At 42.0% G+C, this 26,536-nt stretch overlaps 2 protein-coding genes across 3 annotated transcripts in view; both read right to left on the bottom strand.

Moving 5' to 3' along the window:
* Nucleotides 1–3,702: 3,702 nt before the first annotated feature.
* Nucleotides 3,703–16,230, bottom strand: tm9sf2 (transmembrane 9 superfamily member 2). The gene is made up of 17 exons (XM_060860247.1): nucleotides 15,917–16,230; nucleotides 13,289–13,356; nucleotides 11,233–11,326; nucleotides 10,516–10,643; nucleotides 10,275–10,404; nucleotides 9,987–10,111; nucleotides 9,545–9,656; nucleotides 9,302–9,381; nucleotides 8,528–8,636; nucleotides 7,936–8,068; nucleotides 7,500–7,619; nucleotides 7,100–7,157; nucleotides 6,793–6,952; nucleotides 6,147–6,298; nucleotides 5,767–5,878; nucleotides 5,228–5,399; nucleotides 3,703–5,003 (listed from the first exon to the last, which is right to left on the bottom strand). The coding sequence occupies exons 1-17, from the start codon at nucleotides 16,085–16,087 to the stop codon at nucleotides 4,936–4,938; spliced, it is 1,992 nt and encodes a 663-aa protein (XP_060716230.1). The 5' UTR covers nucleotides 16,088–16,230; the 3' UTR covers nucleotides 3,703–4,935.
* Nucleotides 16,231–16,750: 520 nt separating this feature from the next.
* zc3h13 (zinc finger CCCH-type containing 13) overlaps nucleotides 16,751–26,536 on the bottom strand; it is a 13,027-nt gene continuing 3,241 nt past the window's right edge. The window contains exons 5-21 of one of the 2 annotated variants that reach the window (XM_060860245.1): nucleotides 26,366–26,477; nucleotides 25,769–25,896; nucleotides 25,600–25,644; nucleotides 24,298–24,503; nucleotides 23,603–23,803; nucleotides 23,359–23,514; nucleotides 22,704–23,044; nucleotides 22,169–22,603; nucleotides 21,838–22,065; nucleotides 21,214–21,730; nucleotides 20,990–21,102; nucleotides 19,654–20,856; nucleotides 18,944–19,507; nucleotides 18,662–18,802; nucleotides 18,137–18,337; nucleotides 17,785–17,948; nucleotides 16,751–17,245 (exon numbers count right to left, since the gene is read on the bottom strand). In XM_060860245.1, the coding sequence (XP_060716228.1) occupies nucleotides 17,093–17,245; nucleotides 17,785–17,948; nucleotides 18,137–18,337; nucleotides 18,662–18,802; nucleotides 18,944–19,507; nucleotides 19,654–20,856; nucleotides 20,990–21,102; nucleotides 21,214–21,730; nucleotides 21,838–22,065; nucleotides 22,169–22,603; nucleotides 22,704–23,044; nucleotides 23,359–23,514; nucleotides 23,603–23,803; nucleotides 24,298–24,503; nucleotides 25,600–25,644; nucleotides 25,769–25,896; nucleotides 26,366–26,477 (4,908 nt within the window). In that variant the 3' untranslated portion in view covers nucleotides 16,751–17,092. The remainder of the gene's footprint in view (nucleotides 17,246–17,784; nucleotides 17,949–18,136; nucleotides 18,338–18,661; nucleotides 18,803–18,943; nucleotides 19,508–19,653; nucleotides 20,857–20,989; nucleotides 21,103–21,213; nucleotides 21,731–21,837; nucleotides 22,066–22,168; nucleotides 22,604–22,703; nucleotides 23,045–23,358; nucleotides 23,515–23,602; nucleotides 23,804–24,297; nucleotides 24,504–25,599; nucleotides 25,645–25,768; nucleotides 25,897–26,365; nucleotides 26,478–26,536) is intronic. The other variant, XM_060860246.1, reaches the window with a different exon arrangement.

The following is a 26,536-nucleotide window of genomic DNA, read 5'->3' as shown; positions in this document are numbered from 1 at the left end:
CTATGGTTATGTTTATAGTCTTGGTGGCAGAACCTTCACAGAACTGTAACCATGGAGCAGAAGTGTAACATGCTTGGGTTGGATTCTGTGTCACTTGTTAGCTGCCTCAGATGAATGCAATCCCCAAATGAATAAATCCGAATGCAGTGAACTAGCTCCATGTGAACCAGAGCCCATGACCCGACTGCCCTTGCTTGCTGATGCTTCCGCACAGGTCCTCCTCTATTGAGCTTCACTTAAAGGAAATCGCTCATTCCTTTGATCCAATGAATAGTTTCGCACTCATTCAAGTGTGTGGGTACAAGAATCCCAGGCCAAACACAGCGCTAATAGGAAGGATTACGACACACACACACACACAGACAGAAGTGACTCAGTCACTGAAAAAAAAACCCATTCAAGCTGAGGTTTAGCTGAAGAAACTCTCACAGCTGATCTGAAATCAGCTTTAGCAGCTACTTAAGAGTTCCAGATCAGAGTAAAAAAAAATGCTCCAGATGCTCATTTGTAGTGAATAGGAGTGTGTGGGGGTGTCTTAATGCCTGTCCTCCTCCTTCATTTCCCAGCAGCAGCTGACTCACACACAATAGGATGAGTCTATAGAGTGGCGGGATGATGGAGATGAAGAAAGCAATAGATACAATCCTCAAACACTGTGAAACGAAACAAGCTCGTAAATATGCTTTAGATTGTCATTTAAACTCTTAGCAAGAAAGAAAGGTAGAAAGAAATGTACACAATTTTTTCCTCCACATCAAACAAGTTTGAGGTAATGTTTGGTTTGTTAGTTTTGCAATGAGACTACAAAGATCTCTTTTATTCGATCTCAACAATCAATTTCATAAATACTATTAAATATAATAAAAATACAGGTACGTTCTGAAGCTTGAATCAAATGAATATTTATAATTGGAAAAACTATTCAAATATATATATATATATATATATATATATATATATATATATATATATATATATATATATATATATCTTAATGGTCTTGCTCAAACTTCTCAAGGTTCACCTTAATGAACGCTGGTTATGTTTATAGTCTCGGTGAACCTTCACAGAACTGTAACCATGGAGCAGAAGTGTAACATGCTTGGTTTGGATTCTGTGTCACTTGTTAGCTGCTTCAGATGAATGCATATATACTTTTTTCCCCAATGCAAGCATGTGATCTCCGAAGTATGTAAAGCAAGCATCCATACACAACATCGAACACTGCTAATATTGTTGCTAATCAGTGTTAATTCATGAGTCACATCAATAATGATGTCTATCTCTTTTGCTATTGTATGTATTGCGATGCTGAAGGAATGTTATTGCTATGGACAGACAGCTAGCGGTGGATTTTCAAAGGCTGTTCCCATTTCATCCAGATACAGGCCAAGCCAATTTAAGGGAAGCAGTAAAACTCTTTTTTTCTTTCTCTTTTATTTTTGAAAGGAAGGCCACACAACAAAAGAGTGAGTGAAGTTGCCATCTGGAACTTCAACAGGGAACACACACACACACACACACACACACACACACACAGCATAGTGACTCAGAACTGAGGTGTTTAAAAGAGAATAATAAGGTTTTTTTTTTTTGCTCTGCAGGATCAGCTGTGTTCATCATGACTGCTTGAAGAGATCATTAAAGTTTAGCGAGTAAAGAGCTGGTCTTCTGATCCTACCAGGTCTTCTGGCTGTAAAGGGTCAGAGAGGACAAAAAACGCTTGAAACAGCACTCAGACTGAGTCGTCACGGTCTTGAACAAATACTCAACTGCTACTCACAAATGACTCGGTATCATACACCTTCCTGAGCAGGACAACCTCTACATCACACTCTAAAAGCTGTGTGCTATTTATTTAAGACGTCCAACAGTGTGGCATATGGTGTAATAAAAAAATCATAAACATAGCTGACATGAAGAACATGATGCAAAGCGATCTGATTTCTCTGCTAAATATGTTCTTTTCTAATATTGATTTGCATATTATTTCCCTTACACAAACTTAAAAAAGCTAAATTCAGTACTCTTTGGTAACACTCTTTGGTTCTGTGTAGAAACCTACACAGTCGTTTGCTTCATGTTTGAGACGCTTCCCAGTCTAAACCATATAGCAATCTAAGAACTCTTTCTTAGTCCACTAGTATCATGCAAAGCCAAGTAATAATTATCATTTAAACACAGAACTAAAAAAAATTATTCATGAAGCCTGTTTAAGTGGTTAAAGTCATGAAAACATTGTTGCTAGGCAACCTTTTAAATATGGATGTAAAGTGTTGTAGATTACAATAGACAATAAAGATTTAGCTAACAAACATGTTGCTGTTAAACCTGTTATATGTGGAAATAAGGCTAAACTATCAGAAATACCAACATTTTCCTCAGATATGTTAGTAAAATATTAAGCTAAGCCTTTATATGGAATAATATACTTATAATTATAACTTTATATGAATTACACTTGAAGTAGACTTAGCATGTGTTGCTAACAGAGCATTGCTAACTGAGCTAACAGAAAAATGTATGAATAATCATGAATCACATGCGTGGACTGCCACATGGAATCTTCTTGTAAATATGAAACATTTATAAAATATATATACAAACCATCACACAGAACACACACACACACACACACACACACACACACAGTTTATATTTCTCACCATATGTCTTGATCTTGAGTACTTGACATTTTTTCTATGACATTACATACCTTTGCTTTACATGGGGACGACCAAGAGGTGTTTATGCCATTGACTGAATAAAAGATTTAAGTAATCAGTACAGTTTATTTTCATCGCAATGTAAATCTTTGGTCTGATTTCTGTGACTCTGTTCTATTAGACATATAGCATCTCAGATTAGCATGTATAATCTATAAACTGGGCATATCATCAGATAGACGTAACCGTTGTAATATCTGGGCTGCATGTGGTATCATTATTAAATTATAAAGATTTAGGTGTCTAGATAAACATTTCTCAACCAAAAACTAAAGTAATCAGCTGTATCTGGGACAGAAGACTTGTGAAACAAGGTAAACATTGCGCCATCTATTGACAACACGGCACCACGGCGGCTAAACTAAAGCTTTACAGAAATTGTAAAATGACTATAGTATTGTTTTTTTATGCACGTGGTGGTCAGAGACTACAACAAAACAAACATTACCAGTGGTATTTTTCACCACGTAGAGGTGCTATAAACACTGAAGTTCATTGTATAACATTGAGTGTTTTGTTCATGTTTATAGATTACAGCATCTTTGAGTAAAACTGGACTGAATGTCTGAGGAAGGTGCAATGCATTTCATTGAACATCCTCGATTCAAGCTCAGCTTTCCATGTGATTGGATGCAATTTATACCAAACCTCCCACAGAACTCTTTAATACTGGAGTGATTCAAGGCAATAGCGGTGTGTGTAAGATTTTTTGAGAATACACTAGCTGCCGTTGTTTATTATTAATTTATTATTTTTTTTAAATAAAAGAATTTCAGTACCACTTCTGTGAAAAATCTGCTCAATGTGCAAATGATGAACTGTAGAATCAGAGGAGAACCTCTACAGGCTTCTAGAAGACCCTTGTTAGAGATCTGAAGACTAAAGCCAGTCTGGAGTTCAGACACGCGGCAAAAACGTTAAGGCAAACCGAGTTACGAGCGTACGACACCTTTTTAAGCTTAAAAGATACATTGAATAATTGAAAAAGTCAGATTTTATTCGGGACAGGAAAATCCTTTTTTTTTTATTTCCATTAATAATCCCAAGCCTTGCACTCTCATTACCTTAAATCAGTGAAGAAAAAGAATTGATCAGTGTAAATCAAACCATTAACTTGTACATATGTATGTATCTGCTGACAGTGTCACTATGTACATGGTCCTGCCCTAGAAACCGGTCTGTCCATGTATTCCTACATACCGGTGGATTCCCTGAACCCCCTCCAAATAACCTCCCACTCAAAAGCTTATGAAAAGAAAAGAAATAAGCAAGAATCAAAGAAGTTAATAAGAAGAAAAACATCTGTTAGACTGCTGATTTCCAATCAGTTCCTGCTCATGCATCAAACTGGGTTCGACAGACAGGAACTAACAGAAGATCAGCTCTTTTACACATCCGCCTTCAGGATTTTTAAAGAAATATTTCACACCAAAAATCTAGCGCTGTTTGTGAAACAGAACGTACCAGCTTTCATTAATCTGTAGCAGCGCTGGATTTTTAAGGTGAAGCAGGTTTTTATTCTTCTCTCTTAACGACGAGGCACAAACAAAGCAGTGAGGTGCGAATTAAAAATAATCAGAGATAAATAAAAGCAAGGAAAGATGGCTGGTTGAGAACACACACAAACAAACAAAAAAAAAAACACAACACTAAGAGGAATACACCACCCCCTCGCCCCAAACACAAACAACTCAATAGAGCTTCGGCTATATTACTGCATTCAAGGTTGTTTTTTTGTTGGATGTTTCAGCACTTGCAAAAAAAAAAAAAAAAAAAAAGGGATATATTTACAAATTCCTCCTTCAAACACCGCAACATACGTCAGTGAGCTACACATGGACTGGATGCACTTTAATATTAGTGAAAAGGAAAAATTTGATATTTACAAATGTGAGCTTGAGATTAAGGTTATAACGCAGCTGTGGTTTGTGTGTTCTGGGCTCAAGCGTGTTGCTTTTTATATACGAGCGCTTTTTTATACGTGTATGTGAAATAACACAAATAAAATTTAAAAAAAAAATCACTTTTTTTTTCTCTTTTTTCTTTTTTTAAACACATACACTTCAATGGAAGCTTAAGATCTGAAGAATGTATTTCGAGTTGTTGGTTAACTGGGGCAACATGGCGTCTTTGACAGTGCTCTTATCCCTCCCTTAAAGACATCTTGTTTAGCAGAGGAGAGTTTAGTCCAGGCTCTGATTGGTCGATTTCAGTCTACCTTCACCACGCTGTAGATTTTCGTAACGAACCAGAAACAGGCAAAGAATCCAATCGTTCCTGTGAAGAGCAAACGTTGAATTGGAGTTTAATTGAAAAGAAAAAAAACTCAAAACATACAGAGACTGTTTCACAATCAATACTGAATTTGATGTGCATTTCATTTTGGATTATTGGTAACTAAAGCACTGAGTGTGATGTTATAGGAACATAATCAGGGATGTAATTCAAAGCTAAATCTTCATCACACACACACACACACACATATGTGTATATATATATACCTGTGAAGAGGAAGAAGATCAAAGCCATGATCGTGGTGTAGCCAAAGTAAAGGATGGTGCTGGCCAGGCCGGTGATCTGCAGCTTGGAGAAGAAGTAATGCACGGCGTACACGAGGAAATATGCAGCCGTGAAGCCACTGGTAAGGAAGGAGCGCCACTGCCAGTGGTAGTCCTGATGATACAAAACAAAGCCCAGTGTCAGCATCCCTTCAACTGAACAGTGAGAGGAGCTGTACCTAAAGTCAATCCTACACCAAAATGGTGACAGTATGGTTTTTATTGTTAGGGGTCATCTACAGTAACATACGTTTTGATTAAAATGTAGTAACCCCAGGAAAAAAGGAGGCTGTAGTTTTTCTTTTCTTTTGAATCTCAAGAATCAATCCAATATTATTCCTAAAAGGAAAATGGAATTTAACGGGATTTTTTTTTTCTATTGTTTCCCAGTTTGTTTGGAGACTAGTAAATAATCATCTCCACCCAGGGGATTCACCCATGTGATATTCTCTTGTTTGTGTGTGTGTGTGTGTTTTAATAACCTCAGCACACAGGTGGAAATAACAGAGCAGGATGGTGGCCTCAGAGCAAGTGATCACCAGGATGATGAAGACGAGGAAGAGGAACCCAAACATGTAGTACATTTGATGGGACCTAAAGAAAACACACACACACACACACACACACACACACACACACACACACACACACACACACACACACACACAAGATTATCAGATCCTATTCTCTTCTTCTAAAGTTGGCTCACAAAATCAGAAACAGCAGAGTTTTAGCTCAAGCTGGTTATTATAAAAACATTAGAAGCTAAAATAATACAGTTCAGTTCCTCAGTGCTTCCTCCAAACTGAAAAACATCTTTAGTACTACAGCACATAACAGACCTTAACATAACAGAACTTACCAGATGCTGTTGAGGATGAAGAACAGCTGGATGAAGATGCATCCAAAGGGCAGGATCCCACCCATCACTATGCCTGGGAGGGGTTTGGTGTAGAAAGACTGTTCTGGAATCTGTCGAGGTATCTGATTGGTGCGCACGGGGTGTTCGATGCCCTGAATCACACAGAAGCAACAAACAATTAACACACACACACAAACACACACACAGACAAAACTGGACTAACGAAAGCATACCTGGCCAAACGGGTGCACAGGGAGAAGCACACGCGTCAGGATTTTGCACAATTTATTAATTGCATCTAAAAATAATTTTCCTTCATCAAGCATAGAAACGATTAAAATTGCTCTGTTATGATTCACTTCAGCTCAGCCAGAGCTTCAATACATTTATATTTACATTTATGGCATTTAGCAGACACCCTTTTTCAATTTATACAACTGAGCAATTGAGGGTTAAGAGCCTTGCTCAGGGGCCCAGCAGTGGCGGTTTTGATGGACCTGGGATTCGAACTCATGACCCTCCGATCAGTAATCCAACGCCTTAACCACTAGGCTACCACATCCCCCATAGACTGCAAATGGGACCGCTAACGTTCGAGCGTCTTTAAATGCATAAATATTGCTGATCCAGTATTACAAGCACTCACAGATTTCTTAAAGCCAAAGTAGGCTCCGACGAAGGTGAGAGGGACGGAGATGCAGAACCACAGAGCCAAGATGGCCACCAGAGTGCCGAAGGGCATGGCAGCGGATGATCCCTCACCCCACAGGATCAGATTCATCAGGAAGAAATCAGCGAACACCACACTGCAGGAAGAACAGAGGCTTTAACAACAAGGTCGTAAACAAACGACAAAGCGTGATGTGGATTTATACAGAAGAAATGTGTACACGTGTCTAACTGATCCAACATGAAATGTTGATGTATGAAAGAAACGTAGGTGTAAAAGTCACCCGGGGCAGAGGAATGCTGTCAGTAGCACATTGGTCTTCCATTTCTCTCCTCCAAACGCTGCACACATCAAACACACAGATGCTCACATCAACACGTGTGAAGATTACTTACAAGAAGGCATCATGGGGAAAATCCAATTAATAAACCATGCAGTTGCTTACAAATCAAATAAATAAATAAATAAATAAACAAACAAAAAACAAACACTAGAACACTAGACTTCTCAAAAACACCTTATTGCATATCTTTCCTCCACACGTTGCTTATAACACCAGCAGTGTGTATGAAGAAGCTAGAACGTGCCCCTTCGGACACTGATAAGGACTAACGACCTGCGCGAGGCTCTAACACATCCCTGGGGTCAGAGGTGAGGGATTAATGTCTCAGCAGTGTACTCACACTTGTAGAATCGGGCAGCAATGTAACCAGCTGGAGTTCCCAGCAGCACCCACAGCACCACGGCACACGTCATCAGAGCGCCACGGTTAGCTGGGGACAGGAAGCCCAGACACGCAAAGACTACAGAGAGAGAGATAGTGAGAGAGAGAGACAGACAGAGAGAGAGAAAGAGAGAACAGAGAGACTCATTCAGGTGACCCTTTGAACCTGAAGCATTCTTTATAAAGCCTTTATACACTAAAAGATCCTCCCTAAGAGAAGAGCACAAACATGAGACACGCCTGCACTACATTATTTTAGGGTTATTTATATATTATATATATATATCTCTCTCTCAATAGTTACGCTTGTGTTGATATTTATAATAAGGAATACTCCTTTACATTATAGCGGTGTGTGAGAGTAAAAGCAGGTGTGTATCAGATGTGGCACTTACAGAGAGTGACGAACGTCATGATGAAGATCTGTGTTCCCGAGCCGAGGAAAACGGACAGCAGCATTCCTTTTCTCGGCGGTCGGAACACGTCACCGTGCACCAGCTTCCAGCCAAACTCCTCCTGAGCATCCTCCTAGAGAACAAACACACATACACCCACAAAAGGTCTGAGAGATCTGGATGTGGCCTCCAGAGGTGGTTTGTGGTTCACACGTCTATTAGAGTTTAATTGGGATGAAAGGGGGAAAAAAAAAAATAGAATGCATGCCGTCACTCTGCATCAACCCCAAGTTTGGTTTATGAGTATGAAGCATGCGTGTGTGTAAAAGAAAGAAAGAAAGAAAGTCTTAATATCAGCGGCGGAAATAACAAGGAAAATAACGTGGTTTGTACAGGACAGACGGTTAGGCAAAAATAATACATCTTTATATTTGTAGTAAAGAATCGTTCACGGTTCTGTGTAGGTCAGACGCATCGTTTAACCGTCGCAGTAGTTATCGTTTTATGAAGAGATAGCTGTGTTACTGTAATACACAGTGAGGGATTAATGTCTCACTGTTGTAGGTTTATAGTTTTTAGGTGCTAGACTCACCACAGAGTCCATCTGGTTGTAACGGGCGATGTCTTTGTGCAGCGTGCGCAGCATGATCATAGCCACCATACCGGAGAGGAAGAGCACAATGACCAGGGAGTTCATTATACTGCAGCCAAACACATGGGAACAAGAGAGCAACAAACAGCCTGTAAATACAAACTAGTTACTTCTGCTAATGATTAGTTTATGCATCTTGTATAGGAACAGCCTGGGTACAATAGTGTGTGTGTGTGTGTGTACATACACGAACAAATAAAATGGTATTGCAAAATGGTATCTGTGTGTGTGTGTATACGTACATGAATATACAAGCAGAATGGTATCGCATGACATACTGTGTGTGTGTGTGTGTGTGTGTACATGTATATACTCTTCAAATGGTATCGCATGACATACTGTGTGTGTGTGTGTGTGTACATGTATATACTCTTCAAATGGTATCACACGACATCCTGTGTGTGTGTATACGTACATGCATATTCAAGCAGAATGGTATTGCATGACATACTCTGTGTGTGTGTACATGCATATACTCTTAAAATGGTATCGCACGACATACTGTGTGTACATGTATATACTCTTAAAATGGTATCGTGTGACATACAGTGTGTGTGTGTGTGTGTGTGTGTGTGTGTGTGTACATGCATATACAAGCAGAATGGTATTGGATAACATTGTGTGTGTGTGTACACATGCATATACAAGCAGAATGGTATTGCATAACATTGTGTGTGTGTGTGTGTGTGTGTGTGTGTGTACACGCATGTTCACCTAAACCACTGGATGTTGGTATGAGGCATGGACTCCAGAATATAATCCCACCGAGAGGCCCATCGGATGTTTGGCTCCTCCTACAGACACCACAGAAAAAAAAACAACTGATTACACACTAAAGTCAAACAGAAAAGCAAAATGAAATCCCTACTTGACCTGCTTTCTATTACACTTTTTTTTGTAATTAAAAAGTCTCAACATGCACCAGAATCTGGATTAATCTGGGGTAAAGTGACTGACCTTGAACTGTACACTGTAGGTATAGGGGATGACGATATCTCCAGTGTCCTTGTTGCCGAGCCTCATGGGCAATCCTGTGCAGTCTGGAGCATCCGGATTGGTATTTTTATAGCTGAGACACCAGAAACATCCATTAGCAGCGAATACTCACGGCTAGACCTGTTGTATATCTCCGTGTCTGTGTGCATGTTAACGCCGAGCATGATGGGAGTTCACACAAGGGTCTCCATTTAGTATAAAGATAGACCCTTGTGTGAACTCCCATCATGCTCGGCGTTAACATGCACACAGACACGGAGATATACATTACACTAATGTAAACAGAAACACTACTTTTTGTTATATCATGCAACAGAAATTAAATACTGATACTAAGCCCACAGCAACGATCAGAATCGTTTCGAGGCGGTTATTATATCAGCGCTATAAACAGCTCCGGTACCTTTTCGGCTCCATCTTGGCAGCGACCAGTCTGGAGTCCGGGACCCCGTTCTCTACGTTGTGGTAAAAGATAGTGATGTCCACGTGGTTGAAGATGTAGAAGGAATCTTTCTCATTGAACTCAGACTGCGTAAGGAAGAGAAGCCGAATGAACAGGCAGAATCTACTGCGGTGATGAAAAAGCTCTCTAACCATTAACTAACTAAACACAAAACTGAATGACGACACGATGAAGTTCAGTGACGAGCACTAATGATCGGCGAGCATCTAAAAGGCAAAAGGCGCTCACGTTGACGACGCACGCGTCTTTAGCCAAGCCGGTTTCCGTGACGTAGCATCCTATGGGGAAGCCGGGATTACAGAACTTCTGATTGTCCTCCACGTCGTAGCACCAGGTCACAGGCATGTTATCCACAATCCTGTAATCAGCACAAAAGAGAACCATGAAGAAGACAAGAATCTGGTGGCTGTCTAGTTGCCGTGCTTCCCAACGCAGGTGAGAAAGAAAGGCAGATAAAAGGACGACTCACCAGTGATGCTGGTAGTTAAGGAGCATGCCTTTCTTTAGGAAATCCAGAATGGCTTTGTCCTGTGTTTTACTGGTGCTGTACTTTTTAGTGCACACATGCTTACATGTCTCTTTTTGCTTGAAGGAAAACTGTAACAAAAAAAAAAAAAAAACAATTAATAAAAAATCCGCAACTTAATTTGACCCAACACTAAACTTGATGCGACTGACTCATCCGCTCACGTTTAATAATTAATAACATTTATTAAATTGAATTATTTCTCTATTCACGTTTAGCTCACAGAAAATGACATCGCTAAAAAAAAAAGCTAGACGACTATAAAAGGAGAATAATGAGCTCTGTATAAGATGGTAAACGTCTTCACAAAGCATCCACGTATAAACACACGCACTGATTTAATAGATTTTGTATTAAAACAATTTGTTGTAGCTTTTATCTATAGCGAACTTACTGCATACTGAGTGTACTGAAGATATAAAGCTTGGATATGACATCAAATATATTAATGACAATAAAATCTTCCGGTAATAACGAACAAATCTAAATAGAGATTAAGAGCTATAGAAGAAAAATGCATGATAGTGACTGAAAAAGTGATGGATGATGCTAAAATCTGGATTTGTAGTCGTTTTTAAATGCTGTGTGTCAATCCGTGTACGAGAGCAAGATATACACGTTGCAACCCTTAAAGATAAGGGGTGTGTGTCTGTGCGTTACCTTGTAAGGCGATGGCTCAATTCTCTCTCCGAACAGAACCTGGCCCAGGTTTTCTGACGGCCGCTTCTCTGCATCCACAGTGCAGAAATCAAACCTGAATCCAAAAATAATTAAGAGACCAGTAATTCATCTAAATATTTGTGTGTTCCTTTTATGTTTTTGTGCGTGTGTGATGTGACTACGGTTTTAACTTTCCAGCATGTTCAAGCTGCACTATATTTCCTAGAAATTGATTATTGCGTAATGAAATCCACGCACGTATTCAATAAAGCTTCATAAGGAATACATACAATGTTATTACGCATGTTTCAATTATTTTCCAAATCATTTGATATTTATTTTAAGCAATAATGATTATAAAAAATGTAATTCCTGACTCTTTGGATCAATTCATAACAGAAGGCTTATTCGGGTGTAATATCGGGCAGGATTTCAACAAGAAACAGCAAAGTGTTCCAATACTTTTGAAGTTACTTTTTTTTTTTTTCACGGAATTTTATTCATTTTTTTCTTCATTCAGCTCCATGTAATTTGTATAAATGTTGGTTGTAATCGAGAAAGTACATAACATTATTTTATCATTAACACAGAAAAAAGTTAGCCTTAGCATGTAGCTACTTACTATCATGTGTGCTGATAATGTATCATATCACGGTAAAGTAAAAGTGTATTAAACATTAGTATACTTAAGGTATATTATCAAATGCGCTAACAGTAGCTCCGCCCACAGCCCCTGACGCAAGCGGTTCTTAAGTCTAGACCAGCAACGTTTTGGTGCTACTTAAGAACCACTTTTCCTGGTTCAGAGCCGGTGCTTTGGCTGTCGAAAAAGAAAGAACTGGTTCTAAATTAGGCTCCGAACCAGCACTCAAACTGCCTCAGTGGACAAGCGGCGAGTCCCTGTGATGAGACGTCATACTTTGTCGATGGTTAAAGTAGTAAATGACGTGGTTTCTTCTTTTTTTCTTCCTTTTCCAGATGATTACTATATAATCTCACTGCTTCTGTGCTGTAATTTCTCCCAGGATAGTTTTAGACTCACGGTGTTTAGACTCAGGGTCAATGTATTCACTGATAGAGAATGTAGATAGGGATGTCTGCCAAATGCTCTCTCACTCATTTTCTACTGCTTATCCGAACTACCTCGGCCTATCTCAGGCGTCATCGGGCATCAAGGGAGGATACACCCTGGGCGGAGTGCCAAGCCATCACTGGGCACACACACACTCTCATTCACTCACACAATCACACACTACGGACAATTCTCCAGAGATGCCAATCAACCTACCATGCATGTCTTTGGACCGGGGGAGGAAACCGGAGTACCCGGAGGAAACCCCCGAGGCACGGGGAGAACATGCAAACTCCACACACACAAGGTGGAGGCGGGAATCGAACCCCCAACCCTGGAGGTGTGAGGCGAATGTGCTAACCACTAAGCCACCGTGCCCCCCTCTGCCAAATGCTGTAAATGTAAAATGATTTAAATGCAGTTTAAAGGGTGGCAAACACACCTTAGGTGTAAGGTTATAAATCAGAGAGTACTGACTGTTTATTAATCATAATATTCAACTGAATGCCTTAAAGTGTCAGGATTTATTTTCACTTGGCACTGAGGTTACAGAGGTAAAAGGTATCTGGTTTATTTTTCGTGTGTAGTGTGCGTGGTACATCACACACGCTGTTGGGTTACACAGAGGTCAGGGTTCATGTCAGACCTTCAGTAAGACCGCATACCAACCTCCACATTCACACACACACACCGTGACAAATAGTTATTTGAGGTTTCTGCAACCGACTCCCGTCCAAACACACCTTAATAATTGCTTTCTGGTGCATAATATAGAGTCGACAGATCAACCGTCAAGCAGTTCGGCAGGTATTTCCGGTGTCTCTTTGAAGGAAACATTCTGTCACCGTTTCACAGTTTAATGACTGAGACAATGGTGTCCGAATGTTTTACAAAACCAGGACTTCTTTACAAACAAGTGACACAATGCATAGGAGAAACATCAGCAACTTTACAAAGAAGGTCAGAGTTTTTTATTTTACTCACGCTGTGTATTCGTATGGCAAAACTGACTCCACCGAATCCAGTCTGTTCACAAAGAGCTCAATTTTTTCCTGCAAAATAAAACGAAGTCCATGTCACATGTTAGCCAGACAAGAAAACAAGAAAAACCACAAATGCGGTGAGAGCAAGATGGGCAAAGATCCCAGACACAATATCACATTTATAGATGCATTCTAAGTAATAATAATAATAATAATAATAATAATAATAATAATAATAATAATAAGAGGACTCAAATGACTTGACAAAGAGTTCTGTCAGAAATTTAGTTAGCATTTTTCTTTTTAAGGACTTAAGCTGTAGCCTTAAGTTTTCTGAGACAGGAAATTCTTCAGGACAGAGAACACCTTCATGGGTTTGCTAACATGACAAACTGCAGTTTTTTGTCTTATTCATTCAGAGAGAGACGAAGTAAAGTCTGGTGAAGTAAAGACTACGTTGCTATGACCTACACGAAAACAGGAACTTGTTAAAAGTAAATACATTTGGATTAAAAAAATGCCAATCAACTTTTATATATATATAAAAAAAGAATGGTTGGTAAATCATTGGGAAAAGTTGAATAAAACACTCATGAAATGCTGGTAAATTAATATTTTGGGATGGTACTTGATTATGTAGAGATGTGAGACTGTTTAGCCTTTAATGTAATAGTAATAATTTCATGCATAGAGAAAAGACATTTCAAAAAAGGGGAGGATTACAGCGGAGTTGGTAATTAGATGAATATGAGTAATTCAACATTTAAAAAAAATAATAATAAAAAAACCCCGAACAGCTGCTTTACATTTCAGCCTTGTCTCTACTGCCCCGTCAGTTCTTCATCTTCTGCATGGCTTTGGGACAAGAGTTACTACAGAGGTTTTAATCAAATATATTTAGATTCTGTGACACACTGGCTGCTAAAGTGGCTGACTCTGAGCAGGTCACGTTACACTCCCATCTCAGTGCATGAGATGTTATATGTTGTTTATTTTAATTAGTCACAGTTTTCCAAGCCGTTACAGCATAAAACAGGCATAGCGTGTTTTAAGGATCATGAGTATGCAATGATCAAATATTGGCCTAAGCATAAATGTGATGGCGATGAGCCGGACACAAATCTTACACACGGACACAAGCTGTTTTTGGACAGTTGACTATCGAACTCATGCTTGATTCAATCCTCAAATGTTGTTATAATGCGCTGCACTCATCTGGGAAGGCTTTCCGATAGATATTAGAGCGTGACTGCAGGGATTTCTGATCATTCAGCTACAGGAGATCAGACACTGATGTTATATGAGTGAGGAGGTCTGGGGTTTAGTCAGAGTTCATCCCAAAGGGGTTCAGTCAGAGTCAGGGCTCTGAAGGACACCAGAGTTGACCGTGTTGACATGGAGCTCACTTTGTGTACTTTAATTCCAGTGGGTAAAATTGTAATTATACATAATACAAAGACCACTGGGGGGAACAAACACATATATGGATGTGATGGTCAGGTGTCCACATGTAGTATATAGGAAAAGTTCACTGATCACATCACAGTTGCTGGTTATGGAAGTTGAGAAAGCGGGATTAGTTAAATCAACAATAAGCATGAAGCAAAACGCCTGACAGACCTGTGTTTCTAATCTTGGCTACTGAAAGTATGACATTTTTTCCGTATCTATACCATGTTCATTCATGTCTATTTCCTGAACCTGCACTACCATTAGTTCATTTTAGCGCTCTTTGTAAAAACTGGTTTCACAATCCTTTACGTTATCTCAGGGACCTGCTGCTATGACACTGTGTTCATTCTATTATTACTGCACACAAAATTTATATTCAAAATAATTCTGTTTATTGTCTTTTGTGTATTGTCTTGTAATTTTTTGTCCTGCCCTGTCTCGTCTGTCTTGTCCTGCACCGTCTCGTCTGTCTTGTCCTACACTCTCTCGTCTGTCTCGTCGGGCTACCAATCGGAATTTTGTGAGTTCGATCCCAGGTCCACCAAGTTGCCACTGTCGGGCCCCTGAGCAAGGCCCTTAACCCTCAATTGCTCAGCTGTATAAAAATGAGAATGTAAGGACGTCTGCCAAATGCTGTAAATGTAAATATAATCCCAGGTTCACTGTTGGGGCCCCTGAGCAAGGCCCTTATATAAAAATAAGATAATGTAAGGAAATGATTAATATCAATATACAGTACTTATCAGTATCACAGGCACAAGGCTGCGTATTGAATCACTAGATAACAAACAAGATAAACTAATATGCTGACCAGAAGGTTTCTTCTATTGAGCTTAGCGACGTAACGTAAGCTAACGTTAGCAAAGAAATAGAAATGTTGAACTCTTAAAGACTTCGGTTCAAACAAACAAACAAACATCAAACTATTAACATCTCAGCCATAAACAGTGGTGCTAAACCGCTGTGGATATGAAAATACAACCCGTGATGTATATTAGCGCCGTGTTTAAACGGCTATTAGCTTTTAGCATATTAGCTTATTAGCATATTAGCATGTTAGCATATTAGCTAGCAAGAGGCTAGCAAGCGGGTTTCTACGAATAGTAAACACGCCACACGTTTAACATCCAGCCAGAACACGCAAACGCGAAAGCCTGAATGGTGTATAACGTGTTACCTGGCATTCCCTCTGAGGCTCTTTTCCGTCTTGAGGTTTTTCACAGAAGCTGACCGGAGCTAAACCCGGAAGATAGAAAGCCGCAGCATCCTGAAGGAAAAGCAGCGGGGATCCGCACAGAAACACGGATATCATCACCACCAAACGGACGCGCAAATACACCGACATCATTCGGTGTATCGTGTATTACGTGTAAAAGGGAAATAAAACACAACGCCGAGATCACAAACGGATCATTTGTGATCGTCCTACAGCAGCGCGAACTTGCCTGCGTGCGTAACCCACTTTTTCTAGCTCGATGCCTGCTGTACTCGTTTTCCTACCTGTAATACGTCTTAGCTTCGATCGCAGCACTGTGATTGGCTAAAACGTCTCTCGTATTCACACGTAGAACAGCGATTGGAGAGTTAGAGGAGGTAGCAGCCAATGAGAATACGGGAAGCAAGTCGAACGCGGTGGAAAGGGGGCGGGATTTTTCTGAAAACGGGCATGATAAAAAAGGAACGAGCGGAGAGACACGTCACCTCGAACACGACGGAATTCTGGGACAGCTTTAGCTATGACTGGAGTTCAAGGGATGTTTTGTTTTGTTTTGTTAATAACTTAACACGAATTTATTTAAAATTTTGCTTGCTTTTTTATTCTAATTAGCTATTTTTGGAAAAATGTCAAAAAAGGTAAAATGACAACTGAACTGTTCACTGTTACTTAGAGGCATTTTATTTATTTTTTTATTTATTTATTTGAAACCCCATGATTAAGGTCACTTAAACACTAAAGCAATTAAAGCAAAAAAAAAAAGAAATTAATAAAAAAAAAAAAAAGACTCACACATGACAAAGACCATTTTAATGCACGACTCTAATATGTAGTACATCAAATAAACTGACATTACAAAAAACAAACAAAAAAAAACAAAACAGGTTCTCTAAAACTAACTGAAATGAGAGCCAGTTCTCATCAACAGCTTTCTGCCACACTTAGAATAGAAAGTTCATTGGCTGTAGTAATTTATACAGTATCTTCATAGGCTAGCGTATCTCCAGTCTCTATGATCCTTATCTCTCAGGCCTGCATCTCTGGTACCTCATAAACAGTTTCAGTGTTTCACGGCACAAGACTGTAGAGTCCAGTCCGTGTGATCGGGAATCCATGCACTGAACTTACAGGGGTGTTTCAAGACACACACACTTCAGCCGGGGTGTTAGCCGTGGACACCGGGTCGGTTTTCTGCCCGGCGGCCGTTTTCTTCTTGAAGAGACGTATGCTGAGCTGCAGCAGTTCCTGGTCCACCACAGGAGCACTGGTGTAGATTTGCTTAGTCGTCCCCTAAGACCAAGACAAGCGTTCATATGGTAATAGGAATAAAAAAAAAACAAGGATCACTTTGTCTGAAAATGTTAATTTCGTTTAGAATGCAGCATTTGACAAATGATATGATAGTTAAAATGACGTTCCTAGAAGAGTTATTATGCAAACAAGGAGTTAATGAACATATGTATAAACAAAAAAAAGTGTTTGTTCTGCGGCTGTAGGTATAACAGCAGAGAATAAATATTGCATGGTTAGAGTATAAGCACAAACACTGCTGAGCTATAAGCACAGCTCAGCTTCAGATCACTCCAGCAAACCAAGAAGTGCATCACGTTTTAAATCATGGTGAAGTAACTGATAAAACTCTAAACTCTATAGTACAGGTACAACTTTGTGGTTTTATCCTTGAACTTTTCCTCTCCCGTCACCTCTGGCTCTCTCATTAGGATTCTACATCCAGATTTCTGTACAGCTGCTTTGTGACAATGCCTTACAGTTAAAAGCGCTATACTAATTAAACTGAATTGAACTCTGTCTCAGGTTATTTATTTCACCTTATCGTTTTTGAGGAGTTGCCTACGGATGGCTAGGTCTCGACGTGCACAGAGAGCCTTGCCACTTGGCCCCAGGTTTCTCAGCAGGTTCGTTCTCTCCGTCCTCCTGTTGAAGGTGGCCATGTTCAGGGCACCAAGGTCATGCTCAAACAGCTTCTCTGCGTCTGAAAACAGCAGTAGGATTGAGATTAACTTATAAAGCTGGGCACCAGGCTAAAAATAAAGCATGGATTTAAGGAAAGGGGTTATGGATTTTAAGCCTCTTTAGATATCCATACACTGACAAGTGTTTCAAACATCATCTACTCCCATAAAATCCCTTTACCTTGAGACATCAGTGCAGTTTCCTCACCTTTAGAATCCTCTAGCTCTTTAGCACAGACGTCTTTAACACGTGCAAGGAGCTGTGGACCAGCCAGACGTCGAGACACGCCCGAGCGCAGCAGCATGGCTCCGGGTGTGAATCTAAGCAGTGCAGCCCCAGGAGCCCGGGTTTCCTGTTTCTGCTTGGGCATCAGGCTGGACCAGTCTACGTCAATCACATCCAATGGTCCTGCAGGGCCGAAATATTACAGGTCCCAATTTGTGAACAACGATATCTATAGTGAATATCTATTTATTCTTAGATTGTTTAAAGGATATCAGCTACAAGATTTTCTGAGGAAAAAAAAAATTCGGAAACACAAAAACTGGAAAGGATTTAGAAGTTAAAATTAAAATGCCATTTTATTCAGGGTGAATTTTATAAGTTGCCAGAATTAGCTCATGATGGCTTTTCCTCACCACATACTTTACAGTGACTGAATGTGTCATTACTGTACAGTCAATCATTCTGAAGTCAGAAAGTATTAACTGCAGCCAATAGCACAAATTTTACCTGGGATTTTTTCTTCATCCTGTTGATCATCTCTTTTCTGGCTGTCTGCCAAAATCTCATCCAGCTCGTCATCGCTGATGGGCTCATATTCCTCCCCACCTGACACTGCCGACTGAGCATCCTCACCCTTCCCTTCATCCTCTATGGAAATAATTACATTCTGATTCAGACTGCAGCTAACATGTTCAGTGTGAAAACCACCTAAACCCGGGTTTAGAAATGTACCAGGTCCAAAATAGTCTACAAAATAAAAGGGGTTAAAAATGTAGAAGACCAACTCACCGTCAAGGCTGTCTATCTTCTCTGTCTCGCAGCGTTCTAGCTGTACATGTGGCTCATCTGTAGTACTGGGTTTGTCCATGTCCACTAGGGCTTCTCTAGGCAGCAGGGGCTCGTAATCTCCTCGATCCATCCGCATCTCTGCTCGGCTCTTGAGTTCCCCCAATGGCGGGGGGTCAAAGGGCAGCATGCGCTCTCGTTCTCCCTTGTCTCTGTCCCGGTCTCGCTCCCTATCACCACGATCACGTTCAAGGCGCTCGTGTGAGAGCAGTCCTTCAGGCAGCAGTCTCTCCCTCTCACGCATCTCACGCAAGTCCCGCTCCCTAATGGGCTCCCTGTTGGGGCGGAGAAGAAGCGGTTCACGACCTCGAACACCCCATTCACGAGGTTCTGGTTCCCAATCACGCTGCTGTGATAATGGCTGGTTCTGCGGTTGCCGGTACTCCTTCCGATCCCGCTCAAACTGGTCACGCTCACGGCTGTCATGTGAACCGGCACGAGAGCGAGCCTGCCGCTCTGACTCTGGAGAACTGCGACGAGAACTGTGACTACGAGAGTCCTGCCGGTCTGAAAAATAAACAATATGGAGTTGCTCTGTGGTGTTTTTTTTAAAATCACCCATCAGAAGACGGATTCATGCAGGATTATATTTATAACCAAACATTTTTGCAGGTAATGTAGGAATATTTTATTTTTCAACAGGAATTTGTTACCTGATGAAGTACTGCGACTCGGCTCTCCTCTCCTTAATTGGTCGATCCTCGACTTCCTTTCCTCCCTTCCTCCGATCGGTTCAGCGGCTACCGCTCTCTCTCTCTCTCGTTCCCGTTCTCTCTCCCTGTCCCTCTCTCTGTCACGGTCCCTGGAATTGGCGCCCTGTCCACGTGCTCTGCGTGCTCTTGACCCCTGCTGAGTGTCTTCGGTGCGCTGAGCTGAGTCATTGGAGGGTGACCGGAGCCGGCGCGATCCTGCCCGACTGGGATTGCTACCCATGCTGCTACTGCGTTGCTGGCTTTGGTCGGCCGGCTGCGTTTTGCGCAACATGTGCAGCGGGAGCAGCGGCTGCAGTGGGAGTACATGGATCCCCATGGGTGGGTCTGGGAGCAGCGGTGCTAAGGGTGGGTTTCTGCGGGGCTGCAGCGGCTCTGGAGCTCGCTCAGATGAAGCTTCGTTGCGTTCAGGGACCTCCTCATCAGACCAGTCACTGAAGTTAGTGTCTTCACGTGTCGGTGCCACTATAGTATGGCCTGATAGCAGCGCACGCTGAGAAGGCAAGTCTTCTTTGTTGATCGGTGGAGGTGTCTGAGGTCCACGGCGTCTCTTGCTAATGGGTTGCTCATCTTCAGACTGGTCGGACTCGGCACCCCGGGAGCGTTTCCGCCTCCGATCCAATACTTTCTTTTTGGCCATCTTAGGGGGTGAGAGAATTAGACGTGGAGCTTCAGAGGGTACTGAAGAAGGTGGTGGTGGTGGGGGCTCAGGGTTAAAACGGTCACCACCAGCACTAGTGTTCTCGTCCTCTTTCCTGTTTTTCTTCAGGTTCTTTTTCTGAGACTTTGTTTTCTTTTTGCCTTCCTCATGGATGGTCGACGCAGAATCGCGTCCGTCAGGGCCACCAGCAGAGGCGGCAGGTGGCGTAATGGCATCTCTCTGCTCTTTACCCCTTCGAGACTCAGATGCTTGTGTACTCAGAGAACTCTCTGATGAATGATCCCCACGTCGCTCCATCCCTCTACCTGCAGCTCCCTCGCTCCGAGGCTCTGCTTCTTCATGCCGACCCCGCCCATCCTTCTTGTCACTGCGACGTTCATTGTCCCTCCAGCGAATGGGCTTCGTGTCCTCGGTGCAGACACGAGGAGGGGAGCGGCTTGGTTCCTTGGGACGGACAACCTGACTCAGGAGTTTGTGCTTATCACCTGTGCAAAACAAAGTGCACACAGTGAGAAAAACTGAAATCAGGAAATTAAGGATGCTTTGTGGTTCTTTGCATCTGTCTGATTTTACTCTGTGATATCTTTTACATATTTACTACCTTTTACTAGTAGTTACCTTTCTCCTCTGTACTATTGTAGCCATCGCTGTCTGCAGGGCTACCTTCCCGCACTTTTTTAGGAGAGGGACGAGGACTGGGAGTGTTCTCAACACGGTGCCTCTTGCGCCCACTAACAGAGATGTAAAGTATTACTTTAAGTGTTCAGTGATGATAAACATACTTGATGAACATGATGAATAAATGTTTGGCAGCAGCTGTTAGCAAAAGCTTTGAAATTAACCTGTTCTTTCGCTCTTCATGAGAATCTCTGGCCGGGCGTTCGTCTCGCACATCCTCTCTTCTCTCCCGCCTCTCCTCCCTGCCTTTCTCCCTCTCCTCCCATTCTCTCTGCCTCTCCCTCTCTCGAAGCTCCCTCTCACGTTCCCTCTCCTTCCTCTCCCGTTCCCTCTCCTCTCTCTCCCGTTCTCGCTCCCTCTCCCGCTCTTCTCGTTCTCGCTCCCTCTCTCGTTCCTCCCTCTCTCGTTCTCTCTCTCGCTCCCTCTCTCTTTCCTCCCTCTCCCTTTCCCGCTCACGTTCTCGCTCCCTGACCCTTTCCCGCTCAGCCTCTCTCTCCCTCTCTTTCTCCCTTTCCCTCTCCCTGTCCCTTTCTCTCTCTCGCTCACGGCCTTCTCGCTCGCGGCCCCTGTCCTCCCGTCTGTCCTCGCCTCGGTCGTTCCTCCTCTCGTCTCTCCTCTCCTCACGCTCTGTGTCCTCACTTCGGCTATGGTGTCGACCGGGTGAGGATGCCCTCTGCTCTGCTGAACATAAAAGCATGGACAAATGTCTAATTAGGGAAAAAGAAAAAAAACCTACTATCAACAAGATAGGGATTTTTAAATGTCATTAAGGGTCTTCTGTTTCTAACCTCTGTCCCTGTGGTCCCGTCGATCTCTGTCTACCTGACTGCCACGGCGGTCGTAAGAGGAATCTCGGGCCTGCTCTCCACGCTGCCGGTCACCGTCATAGCGATCACGGTCTGCCCCCCTCTCTGTGTTCCTCTCAGAGCTCCTTTCTCTTAGGCCACTGCCACGAGACTCCCATCCATCGTGGCCCCCGCTGTCTGCTTGCGTCGTACGAGACCCTCGAGCTGATCCTGTGCAGGAGGGTTAACATGATATAACTGTCATGATACATGATTATTAACACAACAGCATCTGAAAATTCCAAAGTCTAACATTGCAGATCCATTTCCCTACCTTTCTCAGCATTGTCCAATGCACGTCCCCTTCCTCTTCCCATTCTCTCTGTACGCGATTCGTTCCTGCTCTCGCTCCGCCCCTCTTCTCTGCCATGTCCCCTTCCGTAACCTCTCTCGTCCTGCACTGATGAATCATCTTTTCTGTGTACATCGTTCCTTTCCCTCTCTCGGTCCCGCTCTCTTTCACGATCTCGCTCCCTGTCCCGTTCTCTCTCTCTGTGCTCCACTGACTCCCGGGCGGAACGTTCTCTGGTGTCCCGCACGTCCTTTGCATCACTGCTGCGGTGTTGGCGATCATCACGAGTGTCTCGGCGGTCTCGATCGAAGCGCCGGTCTCGGTCGCGGCTTTCGCGTTCATCTCGCGAGGAGCTCTGATCAGCCTCATAGCTGCGATCATCCCGACCGCTGTCTTTCTCCCTCTTCCCACGGCTCTCTGGATCCCAAAGACAGAGAGAGAATGATAGAGATTTATTAGATTACATGTCTGGGTTTTAAGCTTTATGGATTAGAAGGTATGTATGTTAAATTCATACCATCTCTGCGTTCATGACGCCTGTCGTGGGTGGGGCTCCTCTCCCTCTCACCCCGTCCTCTCTCTTTTTCCCGATCGCGGCCCTGCGAGTGGTTGCGGGAGGCAGGGCTTGACCTCTGCGGCGTGGGGGGTGAACGGGAACGACGTGAGGCCTGTGCAGTTGTGGGCGAGGAAGCCAAGGGGGGGAGCAGGTCCCGCTGGTAGGACGGGGAGGTAGAACCACGGCGACGCCGAGGAGATGGAGAGTTTCGTTGGTGGGAAGACCCCGAGTGAGATGAGGGGGAGTGATGTGGGCGGGATGTAGGAGAGGGGCTCCGGAGGTGACGTGGTGGGGTACGAGACCTATAAGGGAACAAACAAAAAAATTCTAAAATATATTAACTGTGAAAGTGAAATCTCTTTTCCAGACTTAATTCCTTAATTCAACCTGACTGAATTCATCTCCTGTAGGGTTTGTGTGTTTAGAAATATGCCACATTCATGTAGTCTAACAAGGAGCTCCACTTTTCATTATAATTTTTTTTGTGGGAAAATGTATCCAACAAATATCTTAATTGTGAGATATCAATTTGTTAAAATGTTTCGATATTCTAAATGCAAAACAGAGTTAGTATAGTCAAACCTTCAGGCTGGTTACACTGCAGTCATTTTTTTACCTCTGTGGTGAGCTTTGTTTTTGGGTGGCTGCCTTGGGGGATGAGGACTTCCTCCTCGTCTGAGGTGACGCCTCTCTCCCGGGAGACGACACACTTCCAGAACGTTCCTCTGACGTCATTGATCGCTTCGCCTTGTGGGAACTGTCTGAGCGGTCCCTACAATACCCACCAAGTTCTATTAATCCTTTTAATTTAAGGGCCATTTATTTCTTTTCAACAACCACTACAAGTCAGATTTTTGTACCTGCGCTTCTCTTTCTTCTCCTTGTGCTTATCGCTGTCCCTGCCCCTCTCCTTGGCCTCTTTCTGCTTATCTTCACTCTTCTCTTTATTCTTGTGTTTACCCTTGTGCTTTTTCCCCCCTACGGGCAGATCCAAGGGTACAGGGGGAGGGGGGCTTGGCGTGCGTGGGCCTTTCTTCTTGCTGTGTCCACTCTTAGATGATCTGACAAAAGATTAGTGTGTCAAATTAATTATATTCAATTGACCAACCGAAGCTTTAGGAGGATGACTTTCGTCATGGACGTGACTCAGGGCTGCTGCAGGCTGAAGCCAGGAATGAAACAATTTTTGTTTAATTGCTGTATTTAGCACAAACAACATTATTATTACTATTATCTATTCATACAACACATGTTTGTGTGTTATTACACTTATTTATTCCCTACGCACCACACAGAACTCTGGAAAGACATAAAACGAGAGTCGTGTTTTGACAACAACTATAACACAGTTATTGCTTCTTGCTTAGCCAATTTGTCCAAAACTTTGTTTCACTGGAAACCATGTACAACGCTGGACTAATACATATACATCTAATATATATAATCAAAATGTCCTTTTCACACACTGTCTTATACGAACTAAAGAGTTATCCAAGGGACGTATGCATCAAACCTTCATCTACACATCCGAGTGAGGATCAGAGATAAAACGTACCTGCTCTCAGCCTCCTCTGCTCTGTTCTGCTCCGCCACTGGGGAAGAGATGACTGATGATGAGGAAGATTTCTTCTCCTTCTTGCCAGAGCTGTTGCCTTTCCCAATGGATTTTCGTTTTGGAGAACCACTAGGTTTTCGTTTCGGTGAGCCGCTGGACTTGCGGGACAGGGGGGAATTCTTGGAGCTGGAGTGATCAGGAGACCCCTAAAAATCAAGACACTCTGTAGTACACAAAATAACCTCAAGAAACACATGCTGATCCACCAAAGACACGGGGCTTAATGTTAAGAAATGCGTAACAGTGCCATTCAAGCAAAACGCCAGGCCTCCGTGTGATTTAAAGTATAATACCAAGACAAGCGGCTCAGATTAGAATACGAGTTTCCAACGAATGGATGCAAGCTAAATTTGCATAAAATCTGAATTTTTAGTTAATGCTTATGGTCCCTGCTTATAGCTATTTGCATCATAAGCAAACATGTTTGTTCAGTCCAGTAAAAAAAAAAATAAAAATCTAGAAACATTTACAGTTTATCTAATCATAGCCTCGAGAATTGTTGGAACTTTAAATGATTAGTCTTTCGTTTAAGAGCGAGTCTGTACTTAAGGAGGGCTGTGTGAAAGAAAATGTGAAAGTAACAGAACTACAGAAAGAAAAAAGTGCAAACATTCACACACAAACTCAAATCTTTTTAATTTACTTAAAGCTTCTGGCATCTTTAAAGCACTGATTCTGACATAAATATTCTGTATATAAACCGATTAATAGAGTAATGTTACTTTTCATTTCATGACATTCTGTCGTACGTATATACTGTATTATAAAACATTAGGAATATAATGTCAAGATTAAATTCATATACCCTTACACACACCTCAGCTTAAATAAACCCGATTAAACAAAATGGATCCAATTCTACACCCTTTCTTAAGGTTTGTTTGTCATTTAACTGATTATTGCTTCTCCATTTTAAGAACAAATTAGATTCTGGTCTGCCCTGCGATGGGTTGGCACTCCGTCCAGGGTGTATCCTGCCTTGATGCCCGATGATGCCTGAGATAGGCACAGGCTCCCCGTGACCCGAGGTAGTTTGGATAAGCGGTAGAAAATGAGTGAGAGAGTGAGTAAGTGAGTAGATTCGGGTCATTTGTAAATGTTTTTAAAAGAGTTTTAAAACTACCACACTTAGCGAGAGCTCAATTCTTTAGGGTCAATTTTAATCATCAACTATTGAAGTATAATTATTATTCTTTATTAGAGTTTCAATGCTGTTTATTCTGACTATATGAGCTAAAGTACCTTGTCTCTAGAAGTGCTGCTGGTCCTGGCCTTGGTCGCCGATTCCTTTACCGAGAATAAGCAGGGTTAATATTGCAGCTTGTCAAACCGACATGTCTTGTATATAGTTTGCGTTAAATAAACAGCAGCTCGTAAATGTGTAGCCGCTTTAATAAACGAGGGTTTGTACCTCCTTCTTAATGAGGAGATCTTCACGTTTGTCCATGTTCTCCTGCTCGAGCTTCATCAGCTCATTCTGGATCTTCTGTCTCTTCATTTCCAGGGATAATTCGTAATCGTAGTCACCGTTATCAGAGTCTTTGAATAACAAAAAATAAAGAGGGGATGGATTAAAAGTCATGAAAATGTGTCACCAAAAATAAAATTCTAAATATTTAAGAGATCATTTTGAAAGAATTGCAAATTAATACAAAGCAATAATAAATTGCTTGCCAAGTAAGCTTGGCTTTATTTAAACAGAATCAGAAAGATCTTTATTGCCAGGTATGTTTTCACATACGAGGAATTTGTTTTAGTGACAGGCGCTCCAGGGCACCTCAGTCGTGGCCGGCCTGAGACTCGAACCCACAACCTTAGGGTTAGGAGGCAAACTCTCTAACCATTAGGCCACGACTGGTGTTGTGTGTTCCTTACATTATTTAATTAATGCTGCTATATGAGAAGCAGTTTTTCTAAAGCATTTGTAAACATACTTTATCAAAGGCCAATTATTACAAAACAAAACGTGTGTTGTAATGATTTCTCCAAAAATGGAGGACTCTCTCACCTTCACGACTGGCTTCCCACTCTGCTGCTTCCTCCTCGCTGGCTGGCGTTCGTTCTTTGGTGATCTTTATATCCTCTTTCTCTCTGTGTCTGCTTCGTGATGAATCTCTCTGCTGCTCACATACACGTACATAAAAATATTAGCGCACTGTGCAAACGAAATAAGAGTGCA

Source organism: Tachysurus vachellii, chromosome 24 (genome assembly GCF_030014155.1).
Source record: "Tachysurus vachellii isolate PV-2020 chromosome 24, HZAU_Pvac_v1, whole genome shotgun sequence".
Taxonomy (NCBI): Eukaryota; Metazoa; Chordata; class Actinopteri; order Siluriformes; family Bagridae; genus Tachysurus; species Tachysurus vachellii.
Note: the sequence above shows the minus strand (reverse complement) of the source record. Positions and strands in the feature narration are given on the sequence as shown.